This window comes from Alligator mississippiensis, chromosome 6 (genome assembly GCF_030867095.1).
Source record: "Alligator mississippiensis isolate rAllMis1 chromosome 6, rAllMis1, whole genome shotgun sequence".
Classification (NCBI taxonomy): Eukaryota; Metazoa; Chordata; order Crocodylia; family Alligatoridae; genus Alligator; species Alligator mississippiensis.
In genome coordinates, this window is record NC_081829.1 from 58,757,912 (window position 1) to 58,777,691 (window position 19,780).

At 43.5% G+C, this 19,780-nt stretch overlaps 1 protein-coding gene across 1 annotated transcript; it reads right to left on the reverse strand.

Moving 5' to 3' along the window:
* Positions 1-26: 26 nt before the first annotated feature.
* On the reverse strand, positions 27-19,774 carry EIF4EBP2 (eukaryotic translation initiation factor 4E binding protein 2). Its single transcript, XM_006265072.4, has 3 exons — positions 19,424-19,774; positions 9,620-9,796; positions 27-8,354 (listed from the first exon to the last, which is right to left on the reverse strand). Exons 1-3 carry the CDS (start codon positions 19,560-19,562, stop codon positions 8,323-8,325), a joined length of 348 nt encoding a protein of 115 aa, XP_006265134.1. The 5' UTR covers positions 19,563-19,774; the 3' UTR covers positions 27-8,322.
* Between the last annotated feature and the right edge of the window lie 6 nt (positions 19,775-19,780).

The following is a 19,780-nucleotide window of genomic DNA, read 5'->3' on the forward strand; positions in this document are numbered from 1 at the left end:
GCTAAAAGAAAACTCAACAATACAGCTTAATATAATCAAGATCTTTATTGATCTCATTGTAACAGCAACCATCAGTGAGAGCTTTTGGTTTGTTTGTTTTTTTTCCCCAAATACCTGTTTCAAAGGACATTAAAAAAAAAAAAACACAAAACTGAATTGTATAAAGGTTGCCCAAAGACTTCTCAGGCAGTTTCTGCTTTTCACCCAGAATCGCATTTAAAAGGAAAAAAAAAAAACAAACTGAAGAGGGCTGATGGGGTAGGACAGGAAAGGGTGAAGAGAAGGAGCTGGGAGCAGGGCATTTTGAAAAAGTTATTTGTTTTTAAATCACTAGATTTTAAAATGTATCAAGAATACCTATAAGTCATTATATTATTGGCCTTGCTCTCCAAAGACACCTTCACAGACCAAGAAACAGCTGCTTCACATTGCTGCAAAAGTTGTCTTCCTGTCTGAGGTGAAGAAAGGCACTGGATCACCATCTCACAGCAATGCCCTGGGAAAAAAGGTGGGGAATTCCTGTGCTATCCCCAGCAGCAATTGGGCCTAGGTTCTCACTGCCCTTGAGTTTTTACTCCTTGCATGATTAGAACAAAGGTTAAAGCTCACTCCTGCTGCATGTTCCACATGGCTCCTGTTTTAAGTTAATTATCCTTGGATTTTGGCTTTTAGAACAGGTCTTGCAAAGAGTCACTCTGCTAAAACAGATGCTGTGCACAGCAGCAGCTGGCTCTTCTTGCTTAGCAAAGTAAGTCTTCCCTGTGGTACTTCTATCCAAGAATCTAACAGACTTCCTCGGGTTAAGTAAAATATATTTATTTTGTATCTCTATTTGTGTGCCTTATAATCACCCGCCCACACACACATACGTATTTATATTTGCACTCACTCACACGCACGCTTTCAGTATCCGAGGCAGAGATTTCTTATTTAATGACTACGAAAGTATACCTCTCAACCCCTGGTGTTATATCACAATGCTGGGGGCAAAGGACAAGTTTAAAATCACATGGCATTTGTGCATTAAGTATCTCTTTCCACAATCACAATATTATAAGCTGGCATTCTTAGGTCATTTTACAACATAAATGAAAAGTCATGCCAATCCATGTGCAAAGGAGGCAGGGCAGGGGGTTTAGTCTGAAGTACAGGGCATTGTGAGAGGTGTGCTATAAAGCCTTACAAGAAATCTCAACTTTACCACATCAGAGCTCCCCCTGCCAAAGCATAACAAAAACCTCCAGCAGGAGTTCATAAGGGACTCCTTTCATGACATGGAAAAGAGAGGGAAGCGGAGAGAGGCACTGACAACTAGAGGCTGCAGCATACATTCCTAGGGGCATGTAGGTTACTAGAAGAAAGTGCACAAGCCCCGTGTCTGTGATGCCATTTGAGTCCCACCACAAAAGAAAGAGAGTATTTTAACACTGTGTTGAGATCATGATTCATGGAAAATTAATACTGAGTAGGCAGATAAGGCTAATAATCACTTTGTCAAAGACTGATTTTTAAAAATTTACTTAGGAGCAGAATTGTTACAGATAATAGGCACTAAGAGTTCTGGGACAGAAATACTAGATCCTAAAAGGGAAGGCTCAGGGAAGAAGGGGCAGTGAACAAAAGAACAGTTAGGCACCTCATGCTGAGGTGTACCAACAAAAACCCTAAGCACCTCCTTTGAATGGGGAAGGTTTGGGGACTAATGAGAAAAGCTTCCAGTTGAAACTGATAAAGCAAACTCAGTCACGGATGCAAGAGAAATTGAATTAACGTTATCTGGATGCCATACTCTCTTCCCAAAGATATAGTAGTCCTTTCTTTAACCAAAGTGTTTTAATTTTTTCATCTCTTGATGACTGAATTCTGCATATGGACACAAGGTCCACATTTTTCAGGGTCATTTAGAAGTTTCCTACAAAACTATGGAACCAGGAAATTATCAGACCAGCCTGTAAGCCAGGTAGGAGGTTTGGTTTCTTAAACATGAGCCAATTCCATGCTGGATCACACTGCCCCCTGAAGATTAAAATGGGGAACTGAAAATACTATACTACAAGATACACATGCAAAAATAATTAATTACATACGTTATTTTACTGGTATGGAACCAAGCCTAGTGCTTTCACATCCAATTTACTGGAGTCTGACTGCAAACTGCTGAGGTTCCTAAAACTGGGGGCATTTTAAGTTTGGCAACAGCTGGGGAAGAAAGGACAGCTTCACTTTTGCTTCCTGACATCTTTTCTACCTTGTGGTAGGAAGAGGAACACAGATACAGAAGATTTGACAGCCACTTTCAGAAAGTTGATAACACCAGCCAGGTGTGAGAGAGACAAGAGCAACAGTCAGGAAGATGCTTTGCAAGTAACTCCAAACACATCTAATTTATAGCAACAGTGACTAACAGTACAGCTACCTATTCCTCAGGCCTCCCCTGACATGCTGCCAGTCACAATGTAGTGTAGGAGCCTAGATCAGCCACCAGATCAAACTCTTTTACTGGTAATTGGCATTTTACTCCTAGTGCCCAGAGATGAAAGGGGAATTGCAAAAGGGATGCCCGCTGTGCAGAGCAGGTGTAAACGGAAATTATTTTATCCTTCCCTCGGAAGCTGATCTAGGACAGAGGAGTGGTACCAGGTCCAGAGCACACAGGCAGATTAACCAGATCATAGAACAGAGTAATTCACAATGGAAATGCACACTTGAGCTGTCACCAAGTCATATCTGTTACCAAAACTTGCAAAGAAAACAAGTGTCTTTTTGGAGCTGTGAACACCCTGGAGTCTTGGGACTGTCACAAAGAGGCTTATTGCTAATTGTTCTGCCACTCTCTCTCAGCACTACAAAGCGGCTGGCAAGTATTTTCAGAAGCATACTTTCCTTTCAGTATAAGAAAAGGAAACAATGCTACCAGTGCAACCAATTCAGCAGAAGCTGGAAAGAGCTTAACAGTAGTTGATGCAATACTATTTACAAGTCTAAGAGATTGCTTTGGGTTGAATTTCATTCCCTAGCATATCCCTATGAAATAAAATCCCATTACAGAAACTCTTTCCCCAAAGGTACTCAGTCCCTCACTCCTTCCACCCTCAGCACTGCTTCTGCAATCAATTCCACTAGCGTGGACCCCTCCACCTGTGCCAAGGCTCTTTGCTTTCAGGGAGTCTCACTGTTAGAGATCCTTGCTTCTAACCTCATAGCAGGACTGAGACTCATCTTTTAATCAATGAGTACCACATTCAAAATAATGAAACAAATTGACAATGGTTAGATGAACAATGATGGGGATACAGGTGGCACTCAGGTCTGAAGTCTCCTTAAAAGTTTCTTTCTACAACATAAGTGACTGTTGCTCAACATAAATATGCAGTCACTTGCTTATATCAGTCTTGTCATTCTTTCAAAGCTATGCAAACCTCCCTCAGCACAAATACAAGGAAGCAGAAAGGGCAAGAATGGCAAAACATTTATTTAAACCCGAAGTACTCATGAATAAGCAATACTGCATCTTTTGAGTTCTGTTATTGTTCTATTGGTTGCTTTTTTAAAAAGGAAAAAAAAAAACTGTAACATTTTAATCCACTCAAGGCAACAAAATAAAAAATAAATCCAAACTAAAGTATGGGAAAACTGGGATCAGGCCAGCAGGTCATTTGAAAGACAAAAAATTAGCTTTAAAAAGTCATCCTCCCCCCCCCCCACCCCCAAAGTGTTGGGGGGAGGGAGAGTCCCTGGGCATAGGGCAGTATAGAGAAGCTGAAAGGGATAATGGCAGAGGCTAATGAGACCAAAACAGATGCCTTCCTGTATCAGTTTCTATCACAAGTCACTAGAACCCACAGCAGTATTGAAGAGAAGGATGCAATAGCTTAGAGAGATCTATTTTAAACTTCTTTTTATGTCAGAGTTTGGTATTTGATGGAGGCAAAGAGTTCTTGGCTACAGCTAGAAAGAATGAGACTGTTAAACAAATTTAATCTTCCAGCAGCCATGGCAAGACACCTCCATCCTGACCTGTACCTTACCTCCTTTGGTATTCTCATCCCCATGTCCTCCTGAACTGCCCTATCCTCTCAGACTCGCCTGGCCTACACTAGTAAGTTTTAGGAAAACTCATAACTGGTTTTAAAACCAGTTTAGCTAATCAATTTTGAAAACCACTAAGGCCATAGGACTTAGGCAGTTGGAAATGCTGCTTTTCCAAACCAGGGTCAAAACATGTTTTTGAACCTAGTTCAGTAGGAGTGTTTTAGGTTTCCTGAATCCTGGTCTACGTGAAGACTTTGGCCCCAAATATGATGGGGTGGAATCCCCTACAACAGATCAATTGAACTACAGCAGCAGGCACTATGAGAAGATTGTTGGACTGGATTTTCCATTATGGTTAGGTTTATAATATGAGCCCAGGTCCCTGCATGTGAACAGGATCCTTCCCTAATGCAATGTGTTATCCAAGACCTGTGTTTTAATGGTTAAAAGTAAGGGCTAGGGAGAAATATGATGCAAGGGAAAGATGGCTGTAAACTACCTTTGTGCACCTCAATCTTACAGGTACTCCTTCAAAGCACAAGTTAGAGTAGGCCAAGGGGCCAATACAGCAGTTGAGGACTGCCCTGACCTCTGCCACTCTCTCTCCTGGCCTTGCTGGATGCAAGGAGAGGGTGGGTGTAGGAACTGCTCCTATGGTTCTGCAACACCCAAGGAGATCCCTCCAGTAGTAAAGTAAGCAGCTTTAAGGGTACTGCTTGGGCAGTGCAAAGCAACTGTAATAAGGAAGGATCTGTTCTGTAAGGTCTGGGGCACAAACACTTGAGGCTATTACATAAAATCAGAATTAACAAGTGGGAATGTTTCCATTACCTTCCCTTCCATTTTAATGAGCAGAAGACCGAGTCTGGATCTAAGTGTATCTGCACTGCTGGTTAAAATCCAGAGAGAAAGTGAACACACTATTTTCTTTGTGGAAGCTAGGCAGAGTGAAAGTAGTAAACAAGTGTTATAGAGGGTGAAAATAAATTAGATTAGATTTTTATCAGTTTTATTAGTTACAGAAAACAACACGTTTTAAAAATACCATCTTTAACCTGACAGTGTCATTTTAAACCACAAGCAATGATGTTCAGATTTTGCTTGATTCAACCATTAGAACACCAGAATGGAAACTAGTTTAGTCTCCAGTGCTGGGATCCACCCCACATTGCTGGTATCACGTGTCACTGATCACTAAGACTGATCAGCAGCAGGAGGCACAAAAATGAAATTGCAAGTTTATGTGCAGAAAGAATCAATTCTTAGAGGACATTAAGGTTATAGACACAGAACTGAGCAAAACAGGTAAGAACACCTTTTTCAAAGCCGCCCAGCAAAGCTAGAAAGGTTGAGTGCACTATTTTTATTCAGTCACCACTTTCCCTGGCACCATCATGTCCAGAGGAGTTGTGGGGAAAAAATAAAGCACAAGAGAGTGGAGACTTGTCATGGCAAAATGCTGGTGTTTGAATACCATTGCTGCATTTGTGACAGGACTGAACCAACCTCTTGCACTTTTGAAAATATTTTTAGGCTTTTCTAAAACCTCATTACAATAGCATCTGAGCATCTCATAGATCAATTAAAATTTGTCCTCACAACACCCCTGTGAGGTAGGGAAGTACTATTATCCCCATTTTACAGATAGGGAATTGAAGCACAGAGAGATTAAATGACTTGCCTAAGGTCAAACAGGAAGTCTGTGTCATAGCCAGGAACACCCAGAACTACCCACATTCTTAGCCCAGCTTTATATGCAAGATCATCCTTCCCTCTCTGGATATTTGTTTCTTATCTAGGTATTTAAAAAAAATGCAGCTCAAGAAGTCAGAATGGCCTCTGCCAAAACACGTTAACATGACTGTGGTATAAAGGAAGCTCTTGTTGTATTGCACTCGTAGAAAAATGTTTTCCTTGTTGCGAGTGTGTCAGCTGCACAACAGTTATTATAGAAGTCAGAATAGCTGAAACCCTGTGCAATGGCTGGAAGAGTTACCCCTTCACCAAAATAAGGAGAATCACTCTGATGAGAAAAGTGACTAACAATGCCCATGGCACTGACACTTCCTTCTTGCGTTTCCCATGTCAAGCTTGCTTAATACATGGACAAACCCAAGTTTTAATTACTATTAGCACTGCAAAATCAAGTTGCACTGTATTCTGCCTCATCTCTAAAACAGCTAGCTAAACACTTGAAACTACTGCTGGTGATGATGCATGAAGCAGAATGAAAAAACAAGCCATGGGCTAGCACCAGGCTGAACTTGCAGTGCCCTTTAGAGATAACTGAGCTGAACAGACTCAACTTGGGAATCATACAGTACAGCAGTTTTCTCTAGTGTCCTTCATACTATACACAGATGAATCATGCCAGAATAAACATAGGACTAGAGATGTTATTTTAGTCACTTTTCTGACCATCACTAAACTTAATAGAGACCCTGCACTTCATAGCTACACTACAGAGCCTATTCCTGAGAAATCAAACATTACAAAGGGCTTTTGCTCCTGTGTTATTCACATTTTGAAGGAGAATAGGGAAAATTACAGCTTTTCAGATGTTCCTCCCCCACCAAAAAGTATTTTACTAGTAAAGTGCCCCTTTAACAGACCCAAAGAGAAAAGAAGGGTCTTTTCCAATTTATAATGGAGTTCCGTAGATTCCTAACCAAGGTGTTAGAAAGTCTGTCAATTAGCAAGTCAATGGAAGGCATTCAGCAAAGGTCCAACTGATGCCATCAGCAACTAAAACAGACCCTTTAAGTGGCTCTCACCAGAGAAGACTTGGCCTGAAGTACCACCCTCCTGGTAAAATCCACTAGCCAATCATTGTGGGTTAGGTTTCCTACCAACCCCTTCTGTAAAACAGAGACAGGACTAAGCACTGGAGCTCATGAGACTAAAATCACCCATTCACAGAAGCTCATTTATATTGGCTGACTTGTAAAACTCTTAGGCAGCAAACCCAAAATAAGAGAGGCTTGGAGGAAAAATAATGGAGCTAGCAAACTAAAGCAGCACTGTGAACTTTGAGAGGAAGGATGGTGTAAGTTTGGATCAGACCCGCTGCCGTTCAGAAGCCACTTGGCAAATTTTTTCCTTTTGATGGGAGGGATTCTGAAAGCGTTTAATATTAAACATATTTATTAAAACCAGTACTGGGAAAAAATACTGCTCCTGATGCACATAGGACGGGAGGTGTCAAAAATGAACAACTGCTGAAGTACCTTTAATATAATAGTCTACAACGTGGACTAGCAGAGAAAGCAGGATAAACTATTAAGGGGCAAAAAAGAGAGGAAAAAAGTGCTGAGGATCAACAGCATAGAGGAGAACTGATAATCTGCGCCCCCTCCCCCCTCCCGTTATATCTCCAAAAGCTCTTTTGATTTCGTGCCGATGGACTTATTCATCAAAAACACTCAGGAGGCAAACGCGTTAGGCTTTTGCAAACTGGAGTTTGTGGATGGCTTTCCTTTGGGGTGGGCACAGGAGGAAGCAGCAGTATACCAAGTTGATGCCTCTCTCCAAATACGCATGATATTAAAAAGCATTATTCAACAGGAAGTTGGGGCAGGGGGGAACCAAGGAGGTGCAAAACAATGAATTAAAAGGCTCTCTCTCATCTGAAGAGAGAATGCATGTTACCGCTGCAAGACACATTGCAAACAGAGTTATGGAGAGAGGAAGGGCTAGAACACAGGCGAAATGAGTGTTCTGCCCATTGAGGTAAAGGAGCTCAGACTGAGCAGACCCTTTACTATTTCCCACTACTCCTTGCGATTTCTAAAACTTGAATGACTGAAAGCATCTGAGACACAGTTACTTACTGTGCACACACAAGCCATTTGTGAGCTGGGATCAAGCTGAAGAAAGGGAGCAGGAAGGAGCAATGCCATATTCACTCAGCATAAACTAACTGCTCCCTGGCCCCTTTGTTGTTTACAATAAATATCCAATTGGGGCTGGAGGTATGTTCTCGCTTGTGCATGGTTTGACAGGTTGCCTTTAAAGTGCGAGAAGCCAAGGTGGCACTTGGCGTGTTCCTCAGCTCAGTTAAATTTGACAAGGGCTTCCATCCAGTCATAGGTAAATGCAGAGGGAGGAAAAAAAAAGGGGGAACAGGACTGGGGACCTGGTCTTATCCTTTGGCACCTGGAAGGCAAAGTGGGGATTCTAATGGAAACTGCTGCTGCTTCTTCCAACTTTTGATTACTGATCCTATTAGCCGAATCACATATGCACAGGTATCAGGAGTTGCTGCTTCTCCATGGTTACCCTCAGTGGTAATCAGATGTCCATTTCAAACTGAGCATCATCCCCTGGAAAAAGAAAAATAATGAGAGCAGTGCTGGACAGAGATCTCAACAAGTCCTCAAAGAGGAAGGATAAACTTCCTCCACCCACTTCCTAACCATACTTTGTTTTTATTTTTTACATATATATTGCCATCAGATATGCCCTGTAATTAACTCAGCATGGTAGCTGGAACAAAACAGATTATCTGCTGTAGAAAGCCAGGCTGTGGACAAGCAGCAGTCACTCTGAATGTAAGTGTGAGTGTGTTAAAACGACAGCTCATTTAAGTTCCTAGCTATAAAACTACCAGACTCACGTTTTTTGGTCAATTTTTTTCATTTGTAGAAGTCATTAATGGCCCAATTTTAATACAAACTCTTGTGCTTGTTACTGCCTAGATTAATGATTCCCTACATATGTTTACAGCACCATGCATGCTAAATTAATTTTGCTAGTCCATAGCTCATTAAGGAGGAAAGAAGAAGGAAAAAGAGATTACCTGAGTGACCCATTGTCTATGACAGGGTAGAAGGTGGGCTGTGGGACCTGCTTCTGCCTGAAGCTGCTGCTAGATCTGCCCTGCTCTACACACTGTAGATCCACAGTCCTCCCATCTCCCTACTCCTACAGGCAGTTTCATGGCTCCCCCAGCACAAGCAGTCCCACAGCTCTACACCACACAACGCTTTTCCCTCATGGGGAAGTCCTGCAGCCTAGTCTCTTTGTATGGTATACTGCAGACATCAAAACTAGCTCTGAACATGCTAACTGTGGAGCAGCAGCAGTGCAGCTGTTTCACTGAAAGTGCAGCTATCATGGCTAGTATATACAGAGCTAGCTGAGGGTCTCTCTGCACAGGTCAGATCCATTTCATGATGACCAATGATTTTGTGTGGAAAGTGCTCATATGCAAGTGACAGACTGCTGTACATATAAACAGACTGGATGCAAATATCTAAAAGATAATTCTTTAATTTCATAGCTTTAGGACAAAATGTTTCATTGGGGGAAGAGTAAAGCCATATACAAGTTAAATATTTCTGAAACTAAAACTAGACCAGTTTATTTTGCAGTCTCTATAACTTACAGTCATTGTAACATGATTCTGCAGTGTGGTTATACTGGTTACATCGGTCACTCAGAGGAAGGAAATCTACATGTTAATTTCATGCTGTAGCTATTTGCAATAAGCCCACCACCATCATCATCCTCTCTCAGCTTAAGATCTGGTAAAGCTATACTGGAAGTTAAATGCAGTAACAGCCATTGCCACCATCCACACTCTTACCCATTGCAGGCTTCCCATCGTGATTGTTCAGATTGTTTACTTCCACTTTGGAATCCTCAGCCACAGTGCCAGGACTAGTGACTCCTGGAATATTTGGGAGATGACACGGTGGGGTCTGAGCCATAGGAGAGTTGCGGCGATCCAACAGAAACTTGCGGTCATAGATGATTCGGGTACCTAGCACACAGTTAGACAAAAAGAGAAATCAGTGTGTAAGAATGCACATAGGACTGGAGTTTATAATGCTATGCCTATGTTAGCAGGGTTTGGGAGAAGAGGCACTTGGAACCTCACCCCCAGACTGGTGCTATTTGTGATGAGAGGCATTTCCACTTAAGAGCTGTTATAACAACTCCAAGCATTCCTTGCTACCCTATATTTTACTGAGCAGCACTGCCTTTTTTCTCTTAATTCAGAGGCCTTTTTTTTCCTTCCACTCTTATAGGGAGGGGTTAAAAGGACCTACTCTACCACTGCTTTTCACCAGGCCCTACAAGGAAAGCCCCAATAGGCAGCTTTCAGAACTGAAGAATGTTAACAATAAACAGGCTTTTGGAGGCCTCATGCCGACATCCATCTTACCTTATAAGAAAGGACTCGCCTTGTGACATTGAGAGCCAATATCAGCATTTGGAAACCATCTCATCTTAGTATTGGTTTGATTGTCTCAATTCCCCAGAAGTGGTATGATTACCTACTCTTTTTTTTTTTTTTTTTTAAAGATATCCAGAGTCTGGGTGTTCACCTTGCTGGGGTCATATGACCGCCAAAGTCTTTCCTGCCCAAGCACAGGAGGGCTGGACCTGATGATCTCAAGAGGTCCCTTCTAGTCCCCAACATCTATTAATCTATGTTGGAAGAATCCAAAACCAAGAATCACTTCACTGCAATCTCAATGTGATAGAGGAAAATAAATAAGCTTAGCTGCTTTGGGATGCCAAAGATTAATCTTATTTTGCAAAAGCTGTCACTCTTCCACTCCACATTTTAATATTTTCATCTTACCAAAGAAAACGAGAGAGGGACCATTGGACAACTTCACTGCACGTTGTTCAATGCTCTCTAAACATACCAAACACATACTCCCTATTTTCCCAAACAGCTAATGCAAGCAGATTCATTACAGTGTAACATTAAAAACATTGGGAAATCCAGAAGCAGACCCCTTAAAATACCTTCTTTTTAAAGGCAGTGCCTGAGAAAAATGGAAGGTTTCAATATCCAGGCACCTATCTGTAATATAAGATAACAAGCCAAAAGTAATGCAAGCTTCTTCATGGAAGTGCCCCCACTGAAATTTGAGGGGGCCACTGTTACTGGGTGAGGAAAATAGAGAGTTGCATCCAATTGTAGTCAACTACTAATCATCACCTCTGCTAACATCTGTGCCCGTTAGTCCCAACCAGGATGATGTTTTAAAATATGGACACCTGCCAGCTGAGATCACAAGCAGGACTAAGACCACTGTGCTACAATGTACTATTTAAAATTAAAACAGTCAAATACACAGACTATCCATAAACAAAAAACTGAAAATAAAAATATTCCCAAAAGGTCAATGCTTGTACATAGGGCTACATATCTTCATGTAAGTATGAAGAGTTTGAACAGGAAATGATGTGTGACAAAGCCCAGGAAGGGACTCAGAGGGATGTGATAAAGTAGATGAAGAAGATAGGTTTTTGTAGCATCTTTGAACACAGGAGAGCAAGATGGCCATCATGCAAGCTAACAAGAAGGAGGGTGAAGTCCTCCCAATTCTAAAATGAGAGATTACAAAGGTAATGAGTTTTGGAAACAGTGTACCCTTCTGCAAATGGGAGAGGAAGATCAGGGATGACAACCAGGTTGGAAGCTAGAAAAGCAGGAAGCACAGAGGAAAAAGTATTTTTGTAAGATAAATGAGACAGTGGTATGTTCAGATATAAATGAAAAGCAGAATGAGAGTCTGATTAAGACCAAGGGGCAAGAGTGGAGAAATAATTGCAAAGATATAGTCAAGAGGTTAGAGATGAACAGTATGAAGACAACTCAGGAGTAGTAATAGCATGTGGTAGCATCTACAGCTTCTGTCATAGATCCAGGCCAAATTGTGCTCATAACAGAACAAAAAGATGGCCTCTGCCCCAAAAAGCTCAGAGCTGGTCCCAAGGATGAAGGACAGGGCTAGAGGGAGCAAGGACTGGACAGAGAGCTCATATCAGATGGAAAAGAAGTGGGTAAATCCTGGGCTGAAAAGTAATATAGTACATGGTGGTGGTGGAATGGGTATAAGGAGACACCAAAAATGATGAGGGCTATAAGCATGCAAGTGAGGGAGGAAAAAGTGATAGAGCTGAAGGCAGCAGAGACTGATTGGTAGGGGAGGAAATCAGGATGATTCCTGGGGTTTTTCCAGAGGCACTCAGCAACAAGGTGGTAGGAAGAAAGGAAAAGGAAATGGGGGGGAGAGACACCACAGGAAACTGGGGAGGAGGACAGAGTGGCAAGAAAGGGGAACAAAGAACAAAAAGGAGAGAGAGACAATGGAAACCCTGGAGCCAGAATAAATCAGTTCTTTGCAAGAAAAGGGAGAGAACAGTAGGCCACAGGAAGCACTGTGATGAAGTATGGTCAGTTCAGTTAAGCAAAGAGAAAGGAGAGTCACTGACAGAAGTGACAGTGACCTTCTCTTATTCAGGTGTGAGAAGTTAACATGATTCAGTTCAGAAACATATCGAGCTAAATGTATTCAGAAATATAATGCAGGAAAGACTGCAGGAGTGCTCAGCTGGTCACTAACTGGGATCTTGTGAACTTGGAGCTTTCTGCCTAGGCTGAAGAGGTTGGGACAAAATTTCAACATGATTTCCTATTCCAGTGGCAGGGACATAGATAGGCATTAGCACCGAGGAACTATTCAATATCAGACACCTAGCAATCCATTTCCTGGGGCTCAGAGAGAACGCGCCTTCCACCAGGATATCACATACAAATCCCTCTCTTCTACCTCAAGTACAAAACATTTATCATCACTTGGGCACATCAGTCCCCATCACCCAAGGGGCAAGGCAGCTCTGGGAATATTTTAGACCCAATAACAGGGCTAAATTATCCTACAAATGTCCGTAAGAGGAGAGAGGATTTATTCCAAAGCGGAAACAGCATTGCCAAGAGCAAGGATTAAAAATGCAAGGATTGTACTCCAAGGTAAGAAGTACAAAAAAATACCAGAAGCTGTTTTTAGTTTTAAGTGGTCAGAGAAATGTCATTTTCAGGTCCCATTTTCAGTTTCCATCAGTAGCTTCTACCATCAGGTCTGCTTAGTTTTCAATTCAAAACATGTTTCCCCCCCCCCAACTGTCAATGCTGCACAATCAGCTGGGTATCTAAAAACTAAAGAGGTGTTCCTACCTCATCCATCACAACAGAGGGCCTGGAGACAGAACTGGATTGGATTTTGTTGACAGAAGGCAGCTCTGCAGCACTGACAGGAATCAGCTTGCTGACTATACACTGAGCAAATAATAATTCAGAAGACATGCTGGGAATAGGTACAAGCATGAACCCGAGACATCTCTGTAGTCCCACATCTGTGTCAATATTTCAGTATGGTTAATGGTCAAAAGCAAGCTAAGTAGAAACATTTAAAAATTACATGTACCCATTTATGATTCAGAACAGCAAGTTACAGTTCTGAGTGTGAGAGTGCCCCAGCCTCATGCTCTTGACAAACATGCATTACCAGGGGGGAACTCATCACCAAGTGCTATGTCAAGAGACACAAGCTATCTAGATGGGGTTTTGGGGGGAGTGGAGGATCCAAAGCTATTATTCAGGTTAGGCTTATTATTTTTTCTTACCACAGGTCTGTTCCCTCAAAAAGTAAATATTTAAATGGCTCAAAACACAACTCCCACCTTGTTAATTTAACACAGAGTTGTACATTTGCCTCTCTCCAAACTGTTATTCTTAGCAATGGGCCTTGCACAGGCCACATCTCAGCTGGGCACTAAAAACTAGAGCGTGCCTGCCAGCATTATGCAATTTTATCCCGTTTTATTGTTCATGTGATATTTCTCACCCATAGGCAGCTGCTCAGGAACAAACTACTTTGTATCCTGTACAAAGGTCTTCCATGTTTGAATTGCAGGGCAAATATCAGACTTGAAAATCAGAGCAATTTCAGGTCAACAGTAAAGAAATAGGGCATCTGAAGTTCTCTTTCCCCTCCACTTCCTTTGGAATGTTTTCTATCTAAGCAGGTACCCATCTGTGTACGTTTGTGTACTGTAGGTGACAACAGACATCTACATGGTGTTTCCCTTGAACAAAGATAGGAGAAACATATTGCCTTAAGACTAGCAGTTCTTAAACAGAAGGTATTGAGAAAGAACTCCAATTAGGAGCAGGAACTGAAGACAAGTTTAGCAAATGAACCTCCCAAAGTAATGGCTCTAGGCCAGGAAGAAACATAATGATAAAAGATATTGTCTAACCTAATGATAAAGATGTTCAAAGGAAGCCTCACAGAAACAAGCTACATAGTTGAGAAGCTCTTCTCCTGCTTTTTGACCTGGACTTTTTAGAAGGATCTGTGTGGGCTGGGAGCGGTCCAAGGCCCTCGGGGGGGTTTTTCTCGCGCGGCAGGCTGTGGCCAGCAGCCCGGACATGCCGCGTCGGGGAAGACAGGCGGCACGCTAGAATTAGGCACGGACGCTTAGTGGTTGATTTAAGATTATTTTACTTACACTGAAGATGGTTGCGGTGCAGGCAGGAAAACTTGCTTGAGTTGCGGTTACAAAACAAAACAAAACAAAAACTCGAACCTGCAGAACACAAGGGTACATCGCAATGGGGTTTCAGCAACAGGAGATAAACAAAAACCTCGAGAGTACGTCGCAATGGGGGTTTCGGCGACAGGAAGAAAAAAACTGCAGGACTCGAACCCCAGGTAGAGCTCTGGATTCACTCACACGAAGTTTGCTAGGCTCCGTAGAACTTGCGCGCAGGGAAGGGTACGTTGAGGGATCAGGCAATGACGGGGAGAGGCGAGAGGCTGATCAGACCCCTATAGCCTTCTTGATATACACGCCGGGTCCAATAGGCTCCGCAGCACTTAGAGATCTTCACGGGACGTGAAGTTCTCCTCCTCCTGATAGTCGTGGAGTCCTCCAACTTGGGCAGAAACCACTCAAGCCTCTTATATGGCTAGTAAGCCAATCGCTAGCCACCACGTAGGAATAATTTAGAGCTGGCCAATAGTGGGGCACAAATCTGAATACAAATGGCGGGAACTCCTTGCAATGTGCATTTCTCTGTTGCAACGAAGAAATGCACCCTGCAAAGAAAGCTACGAGTGGCGGGAAATAATTCAGCAGTGCCGAAGCGCACACAAACAAAAATCACACCCTTGGGTTGTGACAGGATCCTCCACCAGAAGCTTCAGATGTATAAAGGTGCCCTGGAGCCAGAAAAGTTTGAACTGAGCTGGTTTTTAAAGGTTCCTAGTGACTTTGTGCAGGAAAGAGTCCTTGAAGACAGGATTTTTTATGTTATAAAACTATTTCAATTACTGCAGGAAAATGTCCAAGGACCCTGACAGCTGATAAAGCACATTCAGGGATTTAAAATTAAAATGAAAACACCATCATGGCTTAAAAAGGACAGAAGTGCTGTTTGTTTTTCAAAGACAAAAGAGACTATACAAATTGGGGCAACCTGTCCTAGCCATAGTCTCTGAACTTTATTCAGAACTCTGTTGGCTGTACTCTGGTTCTTCTGGGACTTTTGTTCCCCCATAAGCTCTGAACTAGGATTCTGTCCCAGTAAAGTCCCTCCCTTCTACACGGGGCCTCTGCTATTCTAAAGTTATGTTCCTGAGGGCTCTGTACAAGCTCTTATTTTCCAGACAAGCCAGGTTAAATCTTGCCTGTGCCACACACAAAGAGGGCACTATTTGCCTGAAGTCTAATTTTAAATTTAAAAAGTTAACATAGCTGACAATCCTCATGCCAGAGGCAGGTGTTTACAGTCATGTTTCTATTTTCTTGATAAATGCTTTGCTGGTCTTGCACAAGGCCATGGACAAGCTTGAGAGAGTCCAAAGAAGAGCCACCCATAGGATCAGTCTTAAAAGGCAAGCCATACAAGGAAAGGCTGAGGGACCTGGGACTCTTCAGCCTGAAGAAAAGGCGGCTGAGAAGGGACTTGGAAGCAGCTTACTGCTACACTACGGGAGTAAGTCAAAGGCTCTGTGAGCAACTGCTCATCAGGGCACCCTTGGGGAAAAAATCAGGAGTAATGGCCACAAACTCCTGGAAGATCAATTCAGGCTCAACATTAAGAAAACTTCTTCACAGTCAGGGTGTCCAGACTGTGGAATAAGCTCCCTCCAGAGGTGGTGCTATCACCTACCCTGGAAATCTTCAAAAGGAGACTGGACAGTCACCTTGCTGGGGTCACCTGACCCCCCAGTTATCTTTCCTTCTTTGTGCAGGGGGCTGGACCCAATGATCTTCCAAGGTCCCTTTCAGCCTTACAATCTATGAATCTATGCCAATAAGTACAGAATAAAAGAGGAAACACTGAAAGTGACTGTATACAGAGTGCTAGCATAATGTGTCAAATAAATAAACTAAAAATAAAGATTATTTGCAGTCTGTAAACTCAGTTATTTTAGGTAATTCCTGTTCAGTCACTATACCAGAAAAATACTCAGACAAAAGTGTGACATAACTTGGAAGCGGCCCTCTAAACTAGGCACATTTCTGAAAAACAACAATTCTGATGATTACAGTAGCAGGCAGAGTTGATCAGTTTTGTGCTCAACACTGCCACTTCCTTGCTGCAGACTGGAGCAAATCAGTTAACCTCCAAGGGAGACTAGGCTTCAATGTGTGGAACAGGGATAAATAATACAGAAACATTTTCCAAATTTGTAACATACAACAAGACCCTTGGATGAAGGGTGTAAAGTACAGTGGGGCTCTCTACTGTTCTCAACACCAGACATCATTTTTTTCACAAAGCTTACAATATGATTAGAGATGGCCAATGATAAGGCCAGCACAGGGACCCCTAATAATGCAGAGCTGGATTAAATGACAGACCTACCCACCATGTTGAATATCCACATAGCACAAAGCACAGATAAAGAGGTACTTGAAAGTGGGATTGGACTGTCCTGGCCTGAACACTTGGAAAGAAGCATCTTGCTTTTGTCTGCGTGCAGTACATTAGCTCAGGCTAGCTCTGTAAGTCTTTCATTTCCTCTGTGGTACATTTATCCATTAATTTGAAACAATAAAAGTCACAAATGGGTACCTATCACTGCTTTACGGGCACATGCTTCCTTTTCATAACCTTTCTACTCAACCACTGCTTTTAAACATGGCCATAAGAAGTATTAGGAATGGGTGGGAGGTGGTGGGGAAAAAAAGATGATAATACCTTCCAGTGTAGGTGGCAAGAAAAAGAAACAACCCCCCCCCCATATTAGACTTGTGTCCAATGTTCTAGGATCTAAACCTGTAAAGCATTAATGAAATATTTACATTTCTATTACTACTTCTTTTACAGGTTTCCAACTCCATATCAGCAACTCCCAGTCAGTAAACCACCCTCTAAACTGCTAGAGCTACTACAGCCCAGAGGCATTATAACATGGGTTTGTCAGAGAGGAGCAGGGGGAGCGGGAGGGGGTCACTCTTAATACTTTTCTATTCTGTAAGGTTATAAGATCTGAAACACTTTAGGTTTGAAGAGGGTTGTTTCTGAGGTCCAGCCCTTTGTTTCTCCCTCATTCTACCTACATTTCATGCATTTCTCCTCAGCCCTGACTTTATTTTCATCATTCTTGTTCCTATCATTTCTACACGTCTCTCCCCTGAACTTCTTTAGTTAACACACCTTTTCCTTGTTGAAGGATTCAGTTGCACATATTAACTGCTACCATTTCCCCAGCATGACCCTCACAGGCTGAACTTTGCTTCCACTTCAACCCCATCAAGATACAAGCCTGAAAAAAGCCAAATCAACAATTCCAGACTCATGTACTCTGTTGGGTAAAAGCTGCATGTCAGAGTAGCAAAAGAAAGTTGCAAATGATAATTCTGCAAAGATTGGCAATGGGGGGCAGGGGAAACACTCTCATCACCTCTCTGCATGTTAAGTTCCACAGGTTCAAACAGCCCCTTACTGTTTGTTAAAAGTTTACAGCAATCTGTTCAAACCACCAATGATAAGCTGCCACCTACCACCACATAAAAACCATAACAAACTCAACATCTCACTTAATAGCATTCCCTGGAGTTAAAAGAATAGATACTACAGAAAAAGTAAAAAGTGTCCTACATGAGAAAAAGGGGACATGATGGAGAACAGACAGTATTATACACAGCCTGTAAAATTCATGCACACCACTCAATCTGTAGCTGCATAACATTCTCAAAGAAGGAACACTTGCACTTCTTTTAGACCTCTATTAATATGCAAGCATAGCTGACCAAATGAAGAGGCAACAGTAAGATGAGCTGTTAATAACTTATACACTCGCAGAAAGATACCTACCAAAACCCACTACAGTAAAAACCCAGTTAGGCACAAGAGGAACACTGGTATGAGATTAAAATGATGGGGAATGCCTGTAATTAACGCAACTACAGTTTATCATATCCAAACTATGGTCATTCAACAATTCTGATCTACCTCATTGACAACAATGAAAACAGAACAATATCCAGTTTCAGTGGCATAGAAAACAAGCACAAGTCTCAGGAGACTTGGGGAAAATTACATACAAAAGCTGCAGGTTTATGACCTGGAATATTTTTATTTTGGTCCTGATTAATCTCAAGGAAGATTAAGATCTTCTAGGAACCTTTGCCTACTTTCTTGCCCTGTAGCTTTACCAAGGATCTAGGCCACAAACTAGGGTGCTATTTTTAAAGTGACATTGAAAAGTACTGTAAAATGCCTACTTAGTTATTTAATAGCAAAAACGTCTTTGCTGCCCAAAGCATGTATGCAAATGCCATCCTGGGGACCCCCAAAGAAACGCAGCTAATATTTAGCTCAGGAATCCCATGTACACGTCAGCCTCTATTAAAGTCACATAACATGGCATGGATTTTACCAGGAAAGGAACTACTGTATTTTGTGATTTGGCCTCATCTTTGGTGGTAGGGACCGGCCAAGCTTTCAAATACAAATATGATCTCTGGTACACCTACATCTTAGCTCTTATGGACCCCTTCTGCCAATAAAAGCAGAGAGAAAACCTGTGCCTGACAATAAAGCTAGAGGGGCCTAGTTTGCCAAGAACCGCCTAAGGGGAGGCCGCTGGGCTGCACGGTAAACAACTGGGCTGCACAATCTACATCCGTGTTAGGCTGCAAAGTTAGTACTTCCTTGCACCCAGCCCTCCACGCTCCTCTGCACGTCTCCGGCGGGAAGGGCCGAGGGCAGCCTCCTCCGACCCCAGAGCAGGCCCCAGGGCCGCCCGCATTCCCGGCCCGTTCGCGTTTCTCTCCCTACTGCAGCTGCTGGGAGACCCCCCTGCTCCCCCCGGCCTGTTGGGCAACAGTCCCGGCTCGTCGCAGCCTCCGCGGCCTTGTTTACAAATATCTGCCTGCCCGTCCCGCACCAGAGCGGGGCAGGAGGGCTGGGCCCCGGCCTCTCCAACAGGGCAACACCCAACGTGCCCGCGGCGGCCGGGCCTCCCCAGCTGCGGGGGAAGGCGCGGGGCCCCGGGCCGGGCCGGGAGCCCGCGGCACTTCCCCGCCGCGCCCTGCCCTGCTCGCGCTCGGGGCCGGCACGCGTTACCTCCGGGCGTGGTGGAGAAGAGCGTGCCCCCGGGCGTGGTGCAGTAGTCGTGAGGTAGCTGCGCGGAGTCGCTGATGGGCACCGTCCGCGTGGGGATGGCGCGGCTCTGGCTGTGCTGGTGGGCGCCGGAGGAAGACATCGCCCTGCTCTATTGTCCCGGCTGCCGGGGGGAGGCGGGCGGGGCGGGGCGGGGCGGCGCGGGGACGTGGAGGAGGTGGTGCGGGCGGCGGTGCCGGCCTCGCTGCGGGACCAGGGGGTGGTAGCAGCCTCCGCTCCAGGCCGCTGGCTCGCGCTCCCCCACCTCCTCCGCCACCTTCTCCCGCGGCCTCGGTTAGCAGCAGGAAGCGCGGGGCGGGG